This window comes from Impatiens glandulifera, chromosome 3 (assembly GCF_907164915.1).
Source record: "Impatiens glandulifera chromosome 3, dImpGla2.1, whole genome shotgun sequence".
In the NCBI taxonomy this organism is placed as follows: domain Eukaryota; kingdom Viridiplantae; phylum Streptophyta; class Magnoliopsida; order Ericales; family Balsaminaceae; genus Impatiens; species Impatiens glandulifera.
This window is the reverse complement of record NC_061864.1, coordinates 13,595,716-13,613,528: the sequence shown is the minus strand read 5'-3', so window position 1 is coordinate 13,613,528 and position 17,813 is coordinate 13,595,716. Positions and strand designations below refer to the sequence as shown.

The following is a 17,813-nucleotide window of genomic DNA, read 5'->3' as shown; positions in this document are numbered from 1 at the left end:
AATAAAATATTTTCAAAAGTTTTTTTCTTTATTTTTATGTTGATTTATATACAGTTTTATTCATTATTATTCTAGTTATTTTGTTTTAAAAGTAAATTTTAAGTCTATTTACTATTGGTATTGTTTAATAATTTTTTTTACCGAACTAATCAAAACAATCAAATCGACCGACCAATCTTCTAACCGAACAATAAATAGAAATCGATAGCACGAGAACATTCCAACTCTGACTTAATTAGTTTTGTTTGATATTTCAGTATTAAAACCAATTCTTCTATATCTTAACAGAGTATATGTAAATTTTAAGTCTATTTACTATTGGTATTGTTTAATAATTTTTTTTACCGAACTAATCAAAACAATCAAATCGACCGACCAATCTTCTAACCGAACAATAAATAGAAATCGATAGCATGAGAACATTCCAACTCTGACTTAATTAGTTTTGTTTGATATTTCAGTATTAAAACCAATTCTTCTATATCTCAACACATATGTTGTTGTTCTACATTTCAACCTCTTTCAAATGATTTAATGTAAATCTGTCATCTATAATCAGGATTATTTTCCTTTAATGTTATAGAGATAATATAAGATTAAGGCTATCTGCTGCCTAGTCATATCCATGTGGTTGTTGAGTGGCACATTAATTATCATATATTTTTATGATTCAGTGTAAAAAAATTATGTATATCTTCTTTTATCTACTAATTAAATATATACTTTTGGAAATTAATGCAGTTATTTCATTTTCTTATATTTTAGAAATCTTATGAATTATATGGTTGTTAATTTACATTATTTATCTTTTATTTAAGGGCTTGTTTGATATGAATAATTAAGAACTTAGTTTGAGGTTTTCATGTTCATGGTAATGCATTATTTAAAACATTTCCCAAACCTAATTGATCCAAACAAAGCTCCATGTGCTAAGAATAAATAGAAGAGGGACAAAAAAATGCCAACTTTTAGAGGTTTGGATTATGTTTTATATTGATACAAACCCAGATCAATCAAACAGACCCTAAACAGGATGATGCCAATTGCCAAACCAGATGGGAGTGAATAGAAAAGGGTCATATAATTTATAAACTGCTTAAGTAATGAAAAAGAACATTGCTTTTTGGTCGAAAAAGAGCATTTATTTTACTAGGATTTGGATATATATATATATAGATATAGAGAGAAGAGAAAATGGTGAACAAGAAGCACTGAGCTGAGTTGTTCTTTACTCCCTTCTTCGCGGTTCTATTTCTCTCCCAACCATCGATTACTATTTTCTGTTTGTTCCATTTTGATTGAAACAATATGTTGTGATTGTATATATCTGTTGAGAATTGGATCTATTTATCAATTTTGATTTGTCAAGATCTTGAAATCGAAAGTGACAAGACTGTTGTTTTTTCAGGAAGACGATTGATTTGTATTCCTAAGAAGAGAGTGGTCGGTTGTTGTGTGTGTGGTTTGTTTTCCTGGAACCCCCTTATCTTTCTCCTAATCTCTCCACTCCCATAGAAAATCGGACCGCTTTTTTTGCTGATTTCCGTTTTCTTTCCTTTTATCAGTTGAATCTGTCATCCCTTTGCTCCCTTTATGTTTTTTCTTTCATGTCTTCTTTGAGTTCTCTTCTTCTCTTATCCAATTTTTACCAGTTACTAATCTGAGTAAAGTGTTTGAATTCCCCTTCCTTTGTTTATGCTACCCACTTCAGTTATTGGTATATACACTCATCATTAACAGTTAAGTTCGATCCAGATTGTTGATTGAACTCAGAAGATCCATTTTTATTGTTTTATAGATGATCACCCATTACTAGTTTGGATCCTCCAATCATTTTTGTTTTAGGGTTATATGTTGTTGCTGTTGTGTTCTTGGTAGAAAATTTTGAAATAGGATTGATTTTTCAGAAGCTGGATTCCAAAAGGGTGTTTCTGAAATCTAATAGTAGGGGGGTTTTCACCATTTTGTTGGTCTGGAGTGCTTACTCAGTATCATCAGGGCCCTTAGGATGGGGTCCTGCTTATCATTTGAAAGCAGGAATCCTCTTCCTAATTCCCCTTTGGGAGTTAGGAAGAGGAAGAACTCGAAGAAGAGGAACTCTGGATCACGGAGTTCTTCGTTTGATAGTAAGAGAGAGGACTTGCTGCATAGAATCCCTGGGCGAATGTTCTTGAATGGGTCGTCGGAAATGGCTTCAATTTTCACTCAGCAAGGGAAGAAAGGAACGAATCAAGATGCCATGATTGTTTGGGAGGTTGGTTAAGCTAATCTTTTGACAGAATTTGATTATGGGTATGTTTTTTTATATGCATGACTTTTGAAATTTGATTTTTCCAGAATTTTGGATCGAGATCTGATACAGTGTTCTGCGGTGTGTTTGATGGTCATGGGCCTTATGGACATTTGGTGGCGAAGAGAGTGAGGGATTGTCTTCCTTTAAAGTTAAGTTCACATTGGGAAGGGAATTCAAAGAGTGAGATCAATGTGAATTCTGAAAGCACGTCATTGCTTGCTGCTGTTGATGAAGACGAGGAAGAAGAAGAAGGACGAGCATCGAATGATGAACGTGACAAGAATCTAGACATATTTCAGGATCTGAAAGAGTTGTTTCTGAAGGCTTTCAAAGTTATGGATAGGGAATTGAAGTTTCATACAAATTTTGACAGTTTTTGTAGTGGGACAACTGCAGTAACCCTTATAAAACAGGTAAAGTTTGTCTCTTATTTACGCAGTTGAAGATTTGTGAAAGAGGGTTTGTTAAAAAATGTTTTTATTGTTTCCAGGGTCAGCATCTTGTGATTGGTAATGTTGGTGATTCAAGAGCTGTTCTTGGTACAAGAGATAAAAATAATTCAATAACCGCTGTTCAGTTGACTGTTGATCTCAAACCAAATCTCCCAAGTATATGAGCTGCTCTTTTAAAATACCATTTTTCTCTGGAGGAGGCTAGCACATTTTACTCTGTTTCTCTTATCGTATTTCTATGAAATAATAATCGCAGAGGAAGCAGAGAGGATTCGGAAATGTAGAGGACGTGTGTTTGCTCTTCACGATGAGCCTGAAGTTTCCCGGGTCTGGTTGCCGAACAATGATTCTCCTGGACTAGCCATGGCTCGAGCTTTCGGTGATTTTTGTCTCAAGGATTTCGGCTTAATCTCCATTCCTGAAATCACTTACCGATGCCTAAATGACAAAGATGAGTTTGTAGTCCTGGCTACGGATGGGGTAAGTTTTCTTGGATTTTAACTGTATTTTCAACACTTAATCCATTGTTTGATAATTGTTGTTTGAAATTATTTAGATTCCCGGCTCAAATTAAGCTAGACAGGCTTAATTCAGTAAGATATGCAATATAGTAAGAGTGTACAAATGACAATATTTTTTTTATGAAAAAGGTCCCCTGCATAGTATGAAAATGAGGTCGTTTAAGCACAATGACTAATGCATGCTATGTGAAAATAAGCAAAATGAGATGCCTAACCTCGGTTAAAATAGATAGAAAGAAAAAAAATACTCATCTAGCCCGAAGTTCAAACAATAACTGTGTATCAAATTGTGTTAGTATAAGGATAAAGTAGTATCGACATTAATTCCACATTTTATCTGATCAAGTACTTAAAGTTTAGATATTTTCATTTGGTATATTCCATACACTTAAAATTCAATATTCAACTTCAAGGTCTGTTTTGTTGTTGTCCCAAACAGGTATGGGATGTGCTTTCGAACGAAGAAGTTGTAAATGTCGTTTCTTCTGCACCATCACGTGCCTTGGCTGCTCGATCTCTGGTGGAGAAGGCAGTTCGAGCTTGGAGATATAAATATCCGACTTCAAAAGTGGATGATTGTGCGGTAGTTTGTTTGTTTCTAGACGTGAACTTGAACAATGTCTCGACTGCAAACTCGAAAAAGAAAGTTGCTTCTATGACCAAGAATGAAGATCATTCTTTCCCAGCTGGACTGGATTCCTCGGGAACCACTCGAAAGGGAAGTGAAGAAAGGAAAGAGGAGAGTGAAGACGAGGATGAGGATGATGGAGAGGAGGAAATGGAATTTGAAGAATCGGGTATGGAGTGGTCTGCATTGGAAGGGGTGGCTCGGGTCAATACCTTACTAACCTTGCCAAGGTTTGATCCAGGCAAGGATCAAAGAAAAGATGCAGCCCCTTGAGTACAAATTGTTTCTTGGTTTTGTTTTGTTTTGTCTTGTTTTGCTAATTGATATTAATATTTCTATTCTACCCATTCAATTTTTATTATTATACATTTTAGGTGAGGAATACTTCTTTTGTCTGCTATTTTGTGTTTTGAGCAATTGTATTTGGTGGTTTTGGGTCGATTGAGTGTATAAGACATTTTTCATTTAGTATACAAACTCGACAATATGGTATTTGGATTCGGATATAGACCAGAAACAGTTAATAAATTTTGTTGTTCCTATTGGACAATTTATATCTATATGCATCAGGATTCTTGTACTGTAGGAATCAATTTCCTTAGAAGCTCAAATCAATTTGATAGTAGAAACCATTGGCCACTCTATGATGTGTTTTTATAATGTTAAGGTCTTCAATTTTCACCCTTGTTAATCAATGATCAATGTGCAAAATAGTTGCAATCATGTAGAATAGTTTACTGAAATGTCCTAAAATATACTTTATTTACCTATTTCAAGAATAAACATTAAATACATCTCTTTCCATTTATTTGTCTCAACTATCAACCTGTATATATACAAATACATGTCCACAGTTTTCTCGGTCTCAAATTACGTTTTAAGTTGAAGCAAGAGACGTACTAACTTCCTAAAATCAAAACTAAAAAAAAAGAAACTATTTTCTGAATGAATAAATACATGTACAATCACTAAATCAACATTTTGCAACAAGAGACTCTCCATGCTGATATGCAAATGGATCTACTCATCCAGGATCCAGACCGCAAATTTCAGTGATTCCTGCAGAGGGAAAATAAAGTAATTCAGAACTAATTATAATAAATTTTTGGAAATTTGGGTTATTTGGATAACCAATAGGTTATTTCAATCTGTAAGTTACTTAAATAAAAAAAAAATAAAAAAACAGGTGTACATATATAATGACTTTTTTTTCTTTTAAAGAAATAGAATACAGTTGGTTGATGATTTGAATCTGGAATGAGTTATTTAAGATTAAATTCAAATAACCCAGATTCCACAAGGCCTAACTTATTTATTATAACATTTTAAATACTAAACAAATGATATATAGTTATTAACTTCAATAACTCTTAAATAATCAACTTTTTCATTGAACAAGATTTGTTTTTATAAAAATATCAACATTCGAATGATAGAAAGAAAGCAAATAAATGAAATCATGTTGTATACCTGGTTAGAGGTAAGATGAAGCATGCCAACTAAATATTTCATTTGTGTAGTGTCAATGAACCTCTTTATCAACATCTAGTAGAAACCAAACCAGACCAGACCAGACCAGACCAGCTCTCGCCCAACTGATGCAGAATTTGCAAAACCAGAATGAATCACGAGAATCAACCATGTTTCTCAAATAGTTCTTGAAGTTTAAAATTCACAGCATCAGCAGGGCAATTAAAACCTTTTCTCCCAAAATCACGTCCAAGTATCTGACAAGTATATGCATTTGGCATCACTCCATTCACAATCATCTCACTCACCAATTGCCAAGCATCATCAGTGCTTCCAGCATGACAAAATCCATTTATGAGTGTATTGTACAATCCTAAATCTGGAACAATACCAAAACCAAGCATCTTTTGAAAATAAAACTTAGCTTCTTCCATTCGGCGTGCATTGCAATAACCCCGTAAAAGAGCACTGCACACAATAATATCAGGTTTTATTCCCCAATCAATCATAGAAGACCAATGAACCAATGCTTGATCAATATCCCCCTTGCAACAGAAATCATTTATTAAATTAGTGAATAAAACCACGTCGGGAGAAATTCCTCTAATAAAAACTTCGTCTAAAATCAACATAGCCTCCTTTTCAAATCCTTGAATAAGTAAACAGTGAATCATAGTATTATACGTCACGATGTCGGGAGATACGCCAGCACTTTTCATCATATGATAGACTTGAAGAACTTTCCGCACAAATCCTTCCTTTCCAAAGCCATCCATCAAGACATTATAGGTAACCACGTCGGGTTCGAAACCTAGACTTACCATCTTACAGAAGAACAATTCAGCCGTTTTAATATCACCATATTTACAGAATCCGTTAATCAATACAGTGTAGGTAGTAACAGACGGTTCAGTCCCACTCTTGAACATAATCCCTAAAAGCTTAAGTGCGATATCTGTTTTCCCGATTTTGCAAAATCCCCCAATCATTGTCGTGTAACTGACACAGTCAGGGAGGAAGCCTAACCTTATCATGTCATTAAAAACATTAGTGGCTGTTTTCATCTTCCCTTGAACACACAACCTGGTTATAAAGCTATTATAGATAAAAATGTTGGGAGACAAATTAAACATAGTCAAAACTCGAGCCACTTTCTCCAATTCACCCACTTTGCAAAAAGAGTCCAAGAGCAAACTTACCGAAACTGAATCCGGAGAAACTCCCATATGAATTATCTTGAGTAATAACAGCGTAGCTTCCTTCCGACAATTCATTTTGCAAAGGTAATCAATGACTGTTGTGTACGCAACAATATCTAGATTAATCCCAAAACGTTGAATTTCCATTAGAAATTTGAAACCAGCTTGAAGATCACCTTTGGAGAAATATTTATGGATGAATAAACTATAAGTTGAAATATTCGCACCTAAGCCACACCTATGCATATATTCCACAAAATCCCAAGCTTGATCCAACAGATCACTTCCTAGCAGTGTTGTTAGAAGAGAATTACAGACGGCCAATGAAGGATGAATGTTAAGTTGTTCCATTGGGTGGATTAACTTTAGAGCGATATGTTCCATTCTCTCCTTTATATAGCAATTAACAAGCATGCTACATGAAGTAATAAGCGTCCTTCTGTTTATATGAGTTTCTTGCAAAACATTAAGTAACAAATTGGCCCATAAAACTTCTCCACCATTTAGTCTCACAAGGCTTTGAATAAGATCTACCGCTCTATGGTTCATGTTGCCAGCAATCAAAATATGTGACATGGTACAAATTGTTCGGACAGTATGCTTGGATCCAGTGAAATGCTCGGACCATCTGAAGATATATAGAGAAGGTGCAGCATCAGAATATTCCTCATATACATCCTTCAGGATCCGATCAATGTTATGCCGCTTCAGGGAAATTTTGTAGCCATTTCCAGGGCCCAGATGCCATCCACGCTTTCTAAGTTCTGATTTAGCTCTTTTCATCTCTTTGCTTGTGGTATTTGGATATTGGTAAACTGAAAGCTCATCTTTAGTTGCTTCATTGGTATTACCAGTCTCTTTAGACAGTTCATCGTATTCTGCATTTTCAGAAGACATGGTTCTGAATTCTGGTGTATGATCTTTATGATGCAATTTATCTTCTTTTTGTGGATAGTCTTCATCAGTTGAATAAGCTAGGGAAGGAACTGCCAGACTCATGGCTGAGAAGAGTCTGGATCTGCTCTCCCTTCTTTGTAGTGTCAATTTCAATCCGGCATAGATGACATCAGTGATAAAAACTGATGCCTTCATGAACAATCAAGAAACATAAAGGAAGGAAAAAGGGCTGCGAAAATAATATAAAAAAGTTAAGAGTAATTCTTGTTCTTTATAAATAAATGGCAATCTATCTCTTATAGGACCATGCTTTCTAAATAAAAGGGAAAGGCTATCTTATTTACTTCCCCACCTTGCAAGATTGGAACATCCAAATTACAAATAAAACAAGTTGTTATGTTAATTAATAACTTTTTTTTCTAAAGAAAGAGACCTGCTATTAGTCCAAAGGAGATCAGAAGTCTGCATATCCAAAGCCATATGCAATTCTCCTAGCAGCAGCAAGTGATGGACTTTAGTCCTCTCACCTTCTCCTCCAGACATTAATCTGAACAATTAATCCACAATTCACTCAACATGTTTGAAGGATTTTATTTAAGATTTCAATTGCAGGCCATTTCAGGTACATTTAAGAGCAACGGACAAAGCTGAACTTTGCAAGTTCATGACAAGAAAGCTTCAAATTTTATGCCAATTCAACAATGAATATCTCCACATAAGATTTGCCGCCTCAATCAAATAATTACACATCTAATGCAGAAGAGAGATGTGGGTGAGAGAGAAACAATGAAAAAGATGGAAAACATGATTACACCTATCAGCACCAGATAGGATGCTCTTGATTTAGAAAGCCACTTCCATAGAAATTTGGAGTTGCCACTTAGATTGTAATGCTAAAAACCTAAAACAAAGAAAGAAATTTATAAAAGTTCCACACTGCTATAAAACCCACAATTTAAAACAATACATGATTTCCTAAACAAATACCCGAATAAGCATTTGGTTACAAATTGGAGAAGAGCAAGGATACTAGTACCCCATCTCTTCTTGCATATGGGGATGTCCAGTTTGAAGCAAGATATTAACATACAAGATTTTTTTAGTGATTCCAAGAACAATCCAATAAAAAAACATGACATTTCTTTTCTGAAAAAGAAGATGGAAGTTCAAAATTACTGAGATACACCATAGACAGATATGACACCAATCATTTGCCTAGACTCATATAACATTTATGGGTGGGAGAGCATTACATTTATTTTCAAATTGCGGGAAATAAAAGGCGTGACTCCAGATATATGCAACATGAATAAAAATGCATAATGCATTTTTAAATTGGTATCTTTAATATAATTTTTGTGTTCAATTTTCGATGAAAGCTACCTACAAAGCCTATGAATAGCAATAAAAGCAGCTTCGGAACACAAAACGTTCGCATTTAATTTGTGAATTAGTCAAGTATTCAGTGGCTAGTTTTAGATAAAGAAAATTGGTATCCCTCAAACTCTATCGTAATTTTGATTTTGTTCCTTATACTCAACACATTTGATTATTTTGCAAATATAAAATTCAATGCCGTATGCCACCTCATTAATGAAAACTCGAGATATTGTCATCTCTTGTCAAATAATGCTCTAATTGCCTAAGTGGACGTCACACAGACAATTATCACCAAAACAGGCATTTTGACCCGAACATTCTCATGATGTTGCTTCTCACGATTTAAAATGTCATGCCGAATTCTCTACAGATATGTGTGAATTTCAGGATACAGAAACATGGGAAGAGATGAAAGCTAAGACTATTTCCTAAATGCAACTAAAGCCATCCAAACTTCAATTGTCCAAAACCATGGCAATGATGCTAATTATAAACTGCCTAAAGCTCCACAAGGAAACCAACCCCACAATAAAACAAGAACTTCCTATTAACAATTAATATTCAGATTATAGAAAATCCAAATTTCAGCATCGCGATTCAAAATACAGTATAATACCTAAAAACAACAACTTCAAGAACCTACATTTCATTTCTATCCCCAAATCGTAGCAAAAATGACATATAGTTAAAGATGCAAACTAAAGCAAAATTCATAGCAAACAAACATAGGCTACTCCAATATGATTTTGGTGCTACTGTAATACTTCCAATTTACTAATCAGAAATAATGATTAAAATGACAAAACAGAGCAATTAAAAAAACAATAGAAATGACTCGCCTGATATGTAAATAAGGGGAGAATGAAGCCGCCCTAATCCCGGTGTGATGTATGGAGGCGTTTGGAAGCTGTGATTCCAATGGTCAGACGGGATTGGAATAGGGGGATATTGACGGAACAGACTTGTGGAATTGCAAGCTGCTAGAGGCTGCCGACTGTTGTTGCAAGCGTCGCCGGAGATTCGGGAGTTGAATGAGAGAAGGAGGAAGAATCTTCCAATTGAACTTTAGTATCCGAATCCTGCTTTGTTGAACGTAAAGTTGATAATACGTAAGGGTTGAACTAGGGTTTTAGTACATATACAGAGGAATGAAGGAGATGACTAACTATAATAAAACAGCCCTAATTTCATTATTTCTTCCGGACAAAGTTAAAAGTTGGGGCTCAAATTTGTATGATCAGTTTAAATAAGGGATTAAACTTGTTTTGTCATGAAAAAATATTCTGAACTTGCACAATTTATTTTTTATTTGTTCAATTTTTAACATTAGAAAAACAATAACATCATCATAATTTATCTTGGTCTTTTAACATTAAGTTGTTTTTTCGTTTGCGTTTCGTGAAAGATTCATGATTAGATTCGTGAAAGATTCATGAATAGAAATATTATAAGCAGGTACATGACTAAGGTGATGAATCGATTGTTCATATTTTTGGAGAGTGCCCAAATGTCAATATAATTTGGGGAAGATTTGCAAAGTTCCATGAGATTGCAAAACTTTTTTAAGGAGTGAATTCATGTTAAGAATTTAGTGCTTAAAAAGGTAAAAAAAAATCTCGTTTTTTTGCTAATGCCATAAAAAGTTATTTTGGAACTATTGTATATATTTTGTGGATGGAGAGAAATGTAATGTTTTTTTCAAGGATAAGAAGGAATGAAGATCAAGTTTGGCGTGATATTGTTCTTGACGACCATGCCCTTATTCATACATGGACACGAATACTAACAAATCCGAATAATTGAGAGATATGTCAGAATTGGTCTATCAAAGTTTGAAGAAGTCACGAATTCGTAAATTGTTTTTTCATTTGTTGGCGGGTTGATTCCGTTTATTTAAGACAAATGTTTGTTTTGCCTTAATTCCAAACTCATGTTTTTCTCTTTTAGGTTTTTATTAAGTGTTTATAAGTCATTTCTTAAAGAATTGAAAGCTAAATTGCATAACAAATGAAAATAAATGTTCATGGAAAAGATGATTGCGCATCTTGAGTCGTATTTTTAGTCCGACCCTCCTAATACATCGGTTTTGACATTACATCTAATCCTAAACCGTAAACATTAATAAGAACAACTATATGTCTGTTGACATGGAATCCTTGAGCAAACTTAGAAGTTCAGAACATGCCTGTTTCTTGGCAATCTTCTTGTCGGTTGCTTTGCCAGTGTACTTGTGAATCGTACCATTGGCTTCCACCTCAACCGTAACTAAAAACATTCCTTTCTCACGAGAAACAACTGGCTTTTCCATCCCATAATGCTCCTTTTGACAAAATTCAGTTAGTTCACGTACAGGATGGACCTTTAAACTCTCCGGTGTAACTATAGGCTCAAGAAGCCCTCGCATGCTCTCAAAAACAACGTTCAAGTTATAACCCGAATCAATGAAAATCGCCCCCGCTATAGATTCCATAACATCCCCCAAAACCTGCATGCATGGATATGGATTGTCACATTTTAATCTTAAAAAGACAAGAATGACAATTATTAACATGGAACAAGACACACCTTAGGGAAATTAGTTTCTGATTCCCAACCGATATCTGTCGTGGTTTCTGACATGTTGACTTCTTGAACCGCGATTAGGACGTGCTTATGAAGATCTTGAGAGGCATGAAGAACATGCTTATGAAGATTGGCCTTAATGGCAGACCGAGCATAGCAATCGTTGTTGACAGAAGCTGACCGAAGGTCAGTTAACAAACCTGGAGTCAGACCCGGATATTTATTGTATAAATACAATGTTATGATGTAATCCAAGACTGCATCACCTACAAACTCTAGTCTCTGCGTGTATACCAAAAAAATATGGAATATGGTTGAGGTCACAAGTTCGGTTAAAGAAAAAAGATGACAAAAAACGTGAATTCTTCTTACCTGATAACACAACGGAACCTCGGGTAACATATAGGAACCGTGAGTTACAGCTTCAACGAGTAGAGATATATCCCGAAACGAATAATGCAGTAAATCTTGGAAATAACCGACGTTAACTAGTCTCTCGGGATGGATAGGTAGCAGCCTTATGTAAGGTGTGGGGATTCTATCAGCCTCAATCCCGAGCCAATTTAGAAACAACAATGCAGCTTCTTCACCACCCGTGCTAAGAAATGCGCCAATTAAGGCCTCAACAACATCAGCTATTCTCTTAAACTTCATCTTCCTCATTCCCCTATTATACACCTTTTTTGTTGAAGAAATCGACTCTTCATCTAATACATACTTGCCAGAGTGATCACCCGGGATGATCCAAACTTTAGAATTGAAAGGCTCGTCACGAATGAATCCCTGACATTTTATTTTATTTTTACCAATAAGAACATTCATTAGTATCTGCAAAAACGCAATTATAAACATAAAAACATACCGGAAGCTTGTGTTCACAGCCGAGTCTGCACAAGGTTGCGTTTGATATGATTACACTCCTCTTGATCGTGAGTAGACCCTCATGCTGGTTCTGAAAAGTCTTGAATAGCTGCTGACTTGTAGCATATTTAAGGAAAGAATCTCCAAGCGTCTCCAGAGATTCCAAGTGAAATTTCTCTTGACACCTTTTCGTCGTAATAGCTTCCAACACCTTCATCCATACGCAAAACATATAAAAAAAAAGATACTGTTTGTTTTAAACTTGGATAAAACAAAACATGTTATACCTTGAGAGTTGGAATATCAACACTTCTTATGCAGTGATCCTTAAGGATCCCTTTTAAATTAACTGCTACCAGCAAGCTTTCCAGACGATGCATTAGTACAGGAACAAATGAAAATGAGTAGAAAGTAGAGGCGGATATGGGAGACATAATGATCAAACAAAGTTCTGGTGGCAATTGAACATGAGGATTGCTGATTCTTTCTGCTCATAAAAAATGCATTTTGTTAGTCCAATGGTAATGTTTCCAATACATCACTTAAATAAAGTACTAATTTCACCTTTCTCGTTAGGACGTTTTGATGATGTTTGCGGGTTGTTGTGGACTACAAAAGGTCGCCTTCCTTTGAGCAATGGTCCTTCGTCGAAGTGCAGGTCAATAGAATATCTACATGTAACGTGATTTCAAGATATATAATAATAACAATAACATTAACATTAACAAAAGATTCACTGACCTTGATTTATAATACTCATTGTATGTTAAACCGACACCACTTTTAAAATCCATGAGTGAATTAACAGTCTTATCGGTTAAAGTGTCATTAATAAGATAAACATGACCATTGTGTGGAGTCCAGGCCACAGAATTGACGAGCATACAGTGACATACAAGGCCATGCTTAGTATGCACTCTGTGCTGACCAGCTTCGCAAGCTGTAGAGTGAAGGGGCTCCTTACACAGATTTTTTCTTGGAGACATTGCAGATATAACACAATTCCAATCAATGACTCCCTCTCGCTTACAAGGAAGGACGAGATAATCTAATCCAGAAACAGAATCGCGTTTGGACAACGCTTCCTCCAGGTTTTGCAAGCTGTGATCAAGAAGAATTGTGAAAAGAGTGACCTGAAACCTCCTAGCCATAGCCACCTAGCAAAGATTATAGTTTAATAAACAATTTTCTCCAAATACACAATTCATAAATTATTTGAAAAAAAAATACCTGGTAAGAGTTGAGATCAAGAGGGCCTTCATATTTCATCTGTGCAGTCACAAAACCTCTATTATCATTCAATTCAAAGTTCAAGTCTTCATCGCTTAACTCGAACTTAGTTGGAAAAACGAGCATTACATGGCTCAGAGGCACATAATACTCGAAATCCCGACTCATCTTGACAAAGTAGCAATGGTAAGACTTGATTTCGCCATCTTCACTAGTATCGATTAGTTCAGGAGGAAAATAATTTGGTAGATTATCCATATTAGGAACCGAACCTATAAATTTTCAATTCTATTAGATAAAGAGCATTAGAAATAACATTAACAAAAAGTAATATAAATTACCAAGCACTTGAATAGCAGCCTCCTGCTCGACCACCATATCGGGTACTAAGTGATCGGTCAAAGCACCAATTTGATGAAGTTGTTTGCATGCCTCTAGACATGCCATTTTCTTCAGAAATTTACCGTTACCACTAACAGTCACGTGATTAGTCAATGAACTGCTCTTGGGAAGATATAGAGTACATGTTCCCAAATCATCATCAAATTGAAAATAAGGAGCAGGTTTAAAATACCTACAAACAGAACCCCACACATGACACATTTCAAATTTTCAACAAAAATACAAAAAAAATGATTAGAAAATGAGAGTTCTTTGACAAACCCGTCTGATGGTAGCCTTGAGCAGTAAAAATACAATAGTACCACACTAGAAGTCAGTGTTACAATTGCACCCGTGCTTTCAACACGATACATTACTGGCTCATCTTGGCTCTTTAAAGGCCCACAAGGAACAGAAGCATGGAGTATAGATTCCTCCCTCATCACTTCACCACTTTTGAGATAATTCTCCATTCTTGTATGACTGGACTTATCCCCACTAAGTAATAAAAGAAAAAATATTTTCAGGATTCAACTTATGAAAATATCTTTCAAGCATAAGTAATCAACATGACAATAAGACTAAATATAACTAACTTCCTCATCATCAGCACAAAATCCGAGCCTTGAACTCTAGCACGTCCACGAGACTGTATAAAGCTACAAACAGTGGAAGAGAGGTCAAATCTAATGACAACATTACAGCTCTGTACATCTAAGCCCTCTTCGAGTATTGAGGTGGCCACAATGATGTTTATCTGAAAAAAGTTAAAATGTCAACTTCAGTCTATGAACATTATAAGATGGAGAAAACAACTTCATTGCTTGATCAAGTTATAAAAAAAAAGGGATCTTACAGCACCACTGCGAAAATCTTCAACTACTTTATGTTGTTCTGTTCTACTTTGTGACTGCAAGCGTGACTGATGTCCGGCTGTATATTTCGTGTTCCAGCTACAAAGTTTTGGGAGCACATCATTTAACAGTAGTGGAAGAACAATGGCGGTTACAACTCTGTCCACAAAGATTATGCATCTAAATTCCTTTTTATCCCTGCAGATTGTTATGGGAATATGTCAATGTGATACAAAAACAAAATAATCTACATTTAGCTGAAATTGGCACAAATTTAGGCCTATTCATCCAAACATAATTAATTCCAAAAAAGGTCCTAAAGTTAGTTTGGGAAAAAGAAGACAAACCTGTATTCAAGCAGTGATTCAAGAAGACAAATGACTTTGTAAGTAAGATATCCAGCATCAACATTAGCATTTATGTCATCAGAAATAGACCAGCTTTGACCTATACACAGAAGGTGTGAATTGTGATTGAGCTAGACAAACTGCAGTATTTCATGTGAACCAAATCTAATAGATCATAAGCCGAAGAAAGTACCAGAAGGCAAATGGGAAGAGAACAACTTGCATGCTTCTAAACTGAGATCTCGCATAAACTTCTCACCGCATACATCCGATTTAGTACAAGAGAATTGTTCAGATTCTTCACGTGATATGGATTCTGCAGCCTAACCACAGCAAGAACTGATAATTACATGTTTTACATCAAAATTATATCCAAACTCGAGTAAGAGACATACCTTTAGTGCCAACCATAGACCCAGCTCTTCAAAACAATAAATGTATGTTGAAAACAACTTGGACATCTTTTTTTTTGTAGATTCAGAAGTTGTTTTACTAAGATCAGATTTCTCTATGGCTGACTTATACTGAGAAAAATGAATGCAATTGGAAGATTCAGTTTAAATATAAACATGCAACATCTTTCCCAACAATAAAATTAAAGAATATCATGGATGTAGTATACCTTATCTTCCAAACTGTTCAATTGACTTGTAACAGAAGAGGATAATGAAATAGGAATTTCCGCATCTTTGAAAAACTTCATCTTCGTATTAGAAAAAGGAATATATTCTGCCAGAACAGATTCGCTCACAACAGTGTGAACCTTCATATAAGAAACAATGATTACAAATTAGTTTCAAAACATCTTCCAAAGAAGATCATATCAAACAACACTATAAACTCGTAATCAAATTAGAAGGGAAGTTATGAAACCTTTGAATTCATAAGATCCTCAAGTTCACGAATCTCCTTCCAATATTCTGCTGAAGAGCTTGAACCTGAACAAACAACATGCATAATCAGCTTGAGCACATAGCTTAATAAGAGAAAATAAAGAGCGAATCTTAACACCTTTGCCTTTTACAGGGGAAGCAGTCATCCCAAATATCCGAGGAAGGCACGTGACACCTGCTTGCAAACTGGGATGATAAAACTCCTACAAAAGAAAATTATATCAGTTTGCATATCTCAAAAGTCGTAATTGAATACAAAATAAGTCACAACAGATTACTCACCTTCATGATACATGCGTAGGCATGTTTACCTCTAGCATTATGGCATTCGTCGAATATTAATACCTTCATCGCCTCCAGTTTTATGAAGCTGTGCCTCAAAGCATTCAGCAAGATCATGGGTGTCATTACCAACACCTGAAACAGGTAGAAAACATATATTTAAACACTAAGCGGCCAAACAAATTGACCAGAAAGTGAGAATTTCCAAATCATAAGAACCTCATGTTTCAGGCATTCTTGTTTCCAAACAGAACCATCCCAGAAATCAACTCCCATCTCCCCCCAATACTTCCCTATTGATAAATCCAGATACCTTTCCAAAGCCTTGGCTTGCTACAATTCATTCAAAGACACTGTTTTCAATTTTCTGTACCGATTTCTATTGAGAATATATATATGGAAAAAGAAAAGGATAAACATACTTGTTGGACCAAGACAACAGTAGGAACCAAGAAAACAGCAATGCTTTTAGATGGTTTTCTTAAAAGGTAAGCATAGTTTCGAAGGAGCATAATAGCAATCAGTGTCTTCCCAGAACCAGTTTCTAAAAACACAATCGTGTTCTGCTTTATCGCCTTATCCCGTGCTTCCACTTGATAACTTTCAAAAAAAACAAAAACCCATAAAACATCCATTATTTGTAAAGGAAAAGCAAACAAAAACCACCTACTTTCTCGCAAACTCAAAAACATCGGGTGATAGATTATTAGTTGTCTCAAGGGTATCAATAGAAACTTCTTCCATGGGTTCTCCCATCTTGTAACAAGGAAATCAGAATGTTCGCCTCGCCTCGCCTCGCCGTGCCGCCGCTTGTTGCCGATTCTAGTATTGAAAGAAAGAATACTACAAATGAGTAAAATAAGAAAAACCCATCAGAAGAAATGGAGAAGACGATAAGGGTTTCAAATCTATTCGATTAATGAAAGAATTTCTTCCAGATCCTGATTTATTTTCAACATCCAAATAGAGAAAAAAAACAAAAAAACTTGAAACAGAGTACATGTATATACACAATAAAAACCTGTTTGTTCTTGTGATAATCAAATGTAATCGACCGTCACAACAATGTCAAGCTATAAATTCTTTCTCTTTCTCTTTCGTCTCTCTCGCTTGCTCTGCAGGTCTCTCTGTCTTCTCTCTGTCACTCTGTATTATTTTCTTTCCGTTTTTCTCCCGCTCTAAAGCTATACAAATAAATGACAGATATATCAGAATTGCCTTATTTTAGTAAAATAGTTATTATAATTATAATTAAAGGACTGCATATATTTCGGATTATAAAAAATAATAATAATAATAAAACAAATATCTTTAAGAGAAAACATTCCATAAATAATGGGTACTAAATTATTTAGCTTATCCGAATTTATAATCCTTATATATTATTAAACTTATTTATTAAATATTTAATTTTATTATATATAATACAATTAATTACCTAAAATTAATGAGAAATTTGAAAACATATATTAAAATAACGCTCATATAATTAAATTTGAATATTACTTTTTCAAATTTGAATAATTTATTTAATAATGTTTTTTTTATCATAATACTAATAAA

The 17,813-nt window shown here is 34.9% G+C and overlaps 4 protein-coding genes across 7 annotated transcripts; 1 reads left to right on the top strand and 3 right to left on the bottom strand.

Moving 5' to 3' along the window:
- Positions 1-1,106: 1,106 nt before the first annotated feature.
- Positions 1,107-4,395, top strand: LOC124931278 (probable protein phosphatase 2C 33). Of its 2 annotated transcripts, XM_047471711.1 has the most exons (6): positions 1,107-1,245; positions 1,409-2,254; positions 2,338-2,706; positions 2,784-2,901; positions 3,002-3,225; positions 3,706-4,395. In XM_047471711.1, the coding sequence occupies exons 2-6, from the start codon at positions 2,009-2,011 to the stop codon at positions 4,165-4,167; spliced, it is 1,419 nt and encodes a 472-aa protein (XP_047327667.1). In that variant the 5' UTR covers positions 1,107-1,245; positions 1,409-2,008; the 3' UTR covers positions 4,168-4,395. The 2 variants fall into 2 exon arrangements, with proteins under 2 accessions (XP_047327667.1, XP_047327666.1); XM_047471710.1 differs by lacking the exon at positions 1,107-1,245 and having other exon boundaries at positions 1,270-2,254.
- Positions 4,396-4,704: 309 nt separating this feature from the next.
- On the bottom strand, positions 4,705-9,988 carry LOC124932944 (pentatricopeptide repeat-containing protein At2g19280). Of its 3 annotated transcripts, XM_047473660.1 has the most exons (4): positions 7,894-8,363; positions 6,791-7,689; positions 5,365-6,679; positions 4,705-4,953 (listed from the first exon to the last, which is right to left on the bottom strand). In XM_047473660.1, exons 2-3 carry the CDS (start codon positions 7,653-7,655, stop codon positions 5,529-5,531), a joined length of 2,016 nt encoding a protein of 671 aa, XP_047329616.1. In that variant the 5' UTR covers positions 7,656-7,689; positions 7,894-8,363; the 3' UTR covers positions 4,705-4,953; positions 5,365-5,528. The 3 variants fall into 3 exon arrangements, with proteins under 3 accessions (XP_047329616.1, XP_047329615.1, XP_047329614.1); XM_047473659.1 differs by lacking the exon at positions 7,894-8,363 and adding an exon at positions 9,680-9,988 and having other exon boundaries at positions 5,365-7,689; XM_047473658.1 differs by having other exon boundaries at positions 5,365-7,689.
- A 926-nt stretch (positions 9,989-10,914) lies between these two features.
- On the bottom strand, positions 10,915-16,013 carry LOC124931265 (endoribonuclease Dicer homolog 2). Its single transcript, XM_047471695.1, has 17 exons — positions 15,949-16,013; positions 15,698-15,838; positions 15,471-15,599; positions 15,269-15,398; positions 15,076-15,175; positions 14,731-14,926; positions 14,471-14,631; positions 14,157-14,372; positions 13,835-14,067; positions 13,494-13,765; positions 13,005-13,420; positions 12,828-12,934; positions 12,551-12,750; positions 12,265-12,474; positions 11,775-12,185; positions 11,406-11,684; positions 10,915-11,325 (listed from the first exon to the last, which is right to left on the bottom strand). The coding sequence occupies exons 1-17, from the start codon at positions 15,958-15,960 to the stop codon at positions 10,972-10,974; spliced, it is 3,567 nt and encodes a 1,188-aa protein (XP_047327651.1). The 5' UTR covers positions 15,961-16,013; the 3' UTR covers positions 10,915-10,971.
- Positions 15,974-17,064, bottom strand: LOC124929783 (endoribonuclease Dicer homolog 2-like). Its single transcript, XM_047470176.1, has 5 exons — positions 16,921-17,064; positions 16,673-16,850; positions 16,431-16,583; positions 16,251-16,385; positions 15,974-16,171 (listed from the first exon to the last, which is right to left on the bottom strand). Exons 1-5 carry the CDS (start codon positions 17,004-17,006, stop codon positions 15,974-15,976), a joined length of 750 nt encoding a protein of 249 aa, XP_047326132.1. The 5' UTR covers positions 17,007-17,064.
- Between the last annotated feature and the right edge of the window lie 749 nt (positions 17,065-17,813).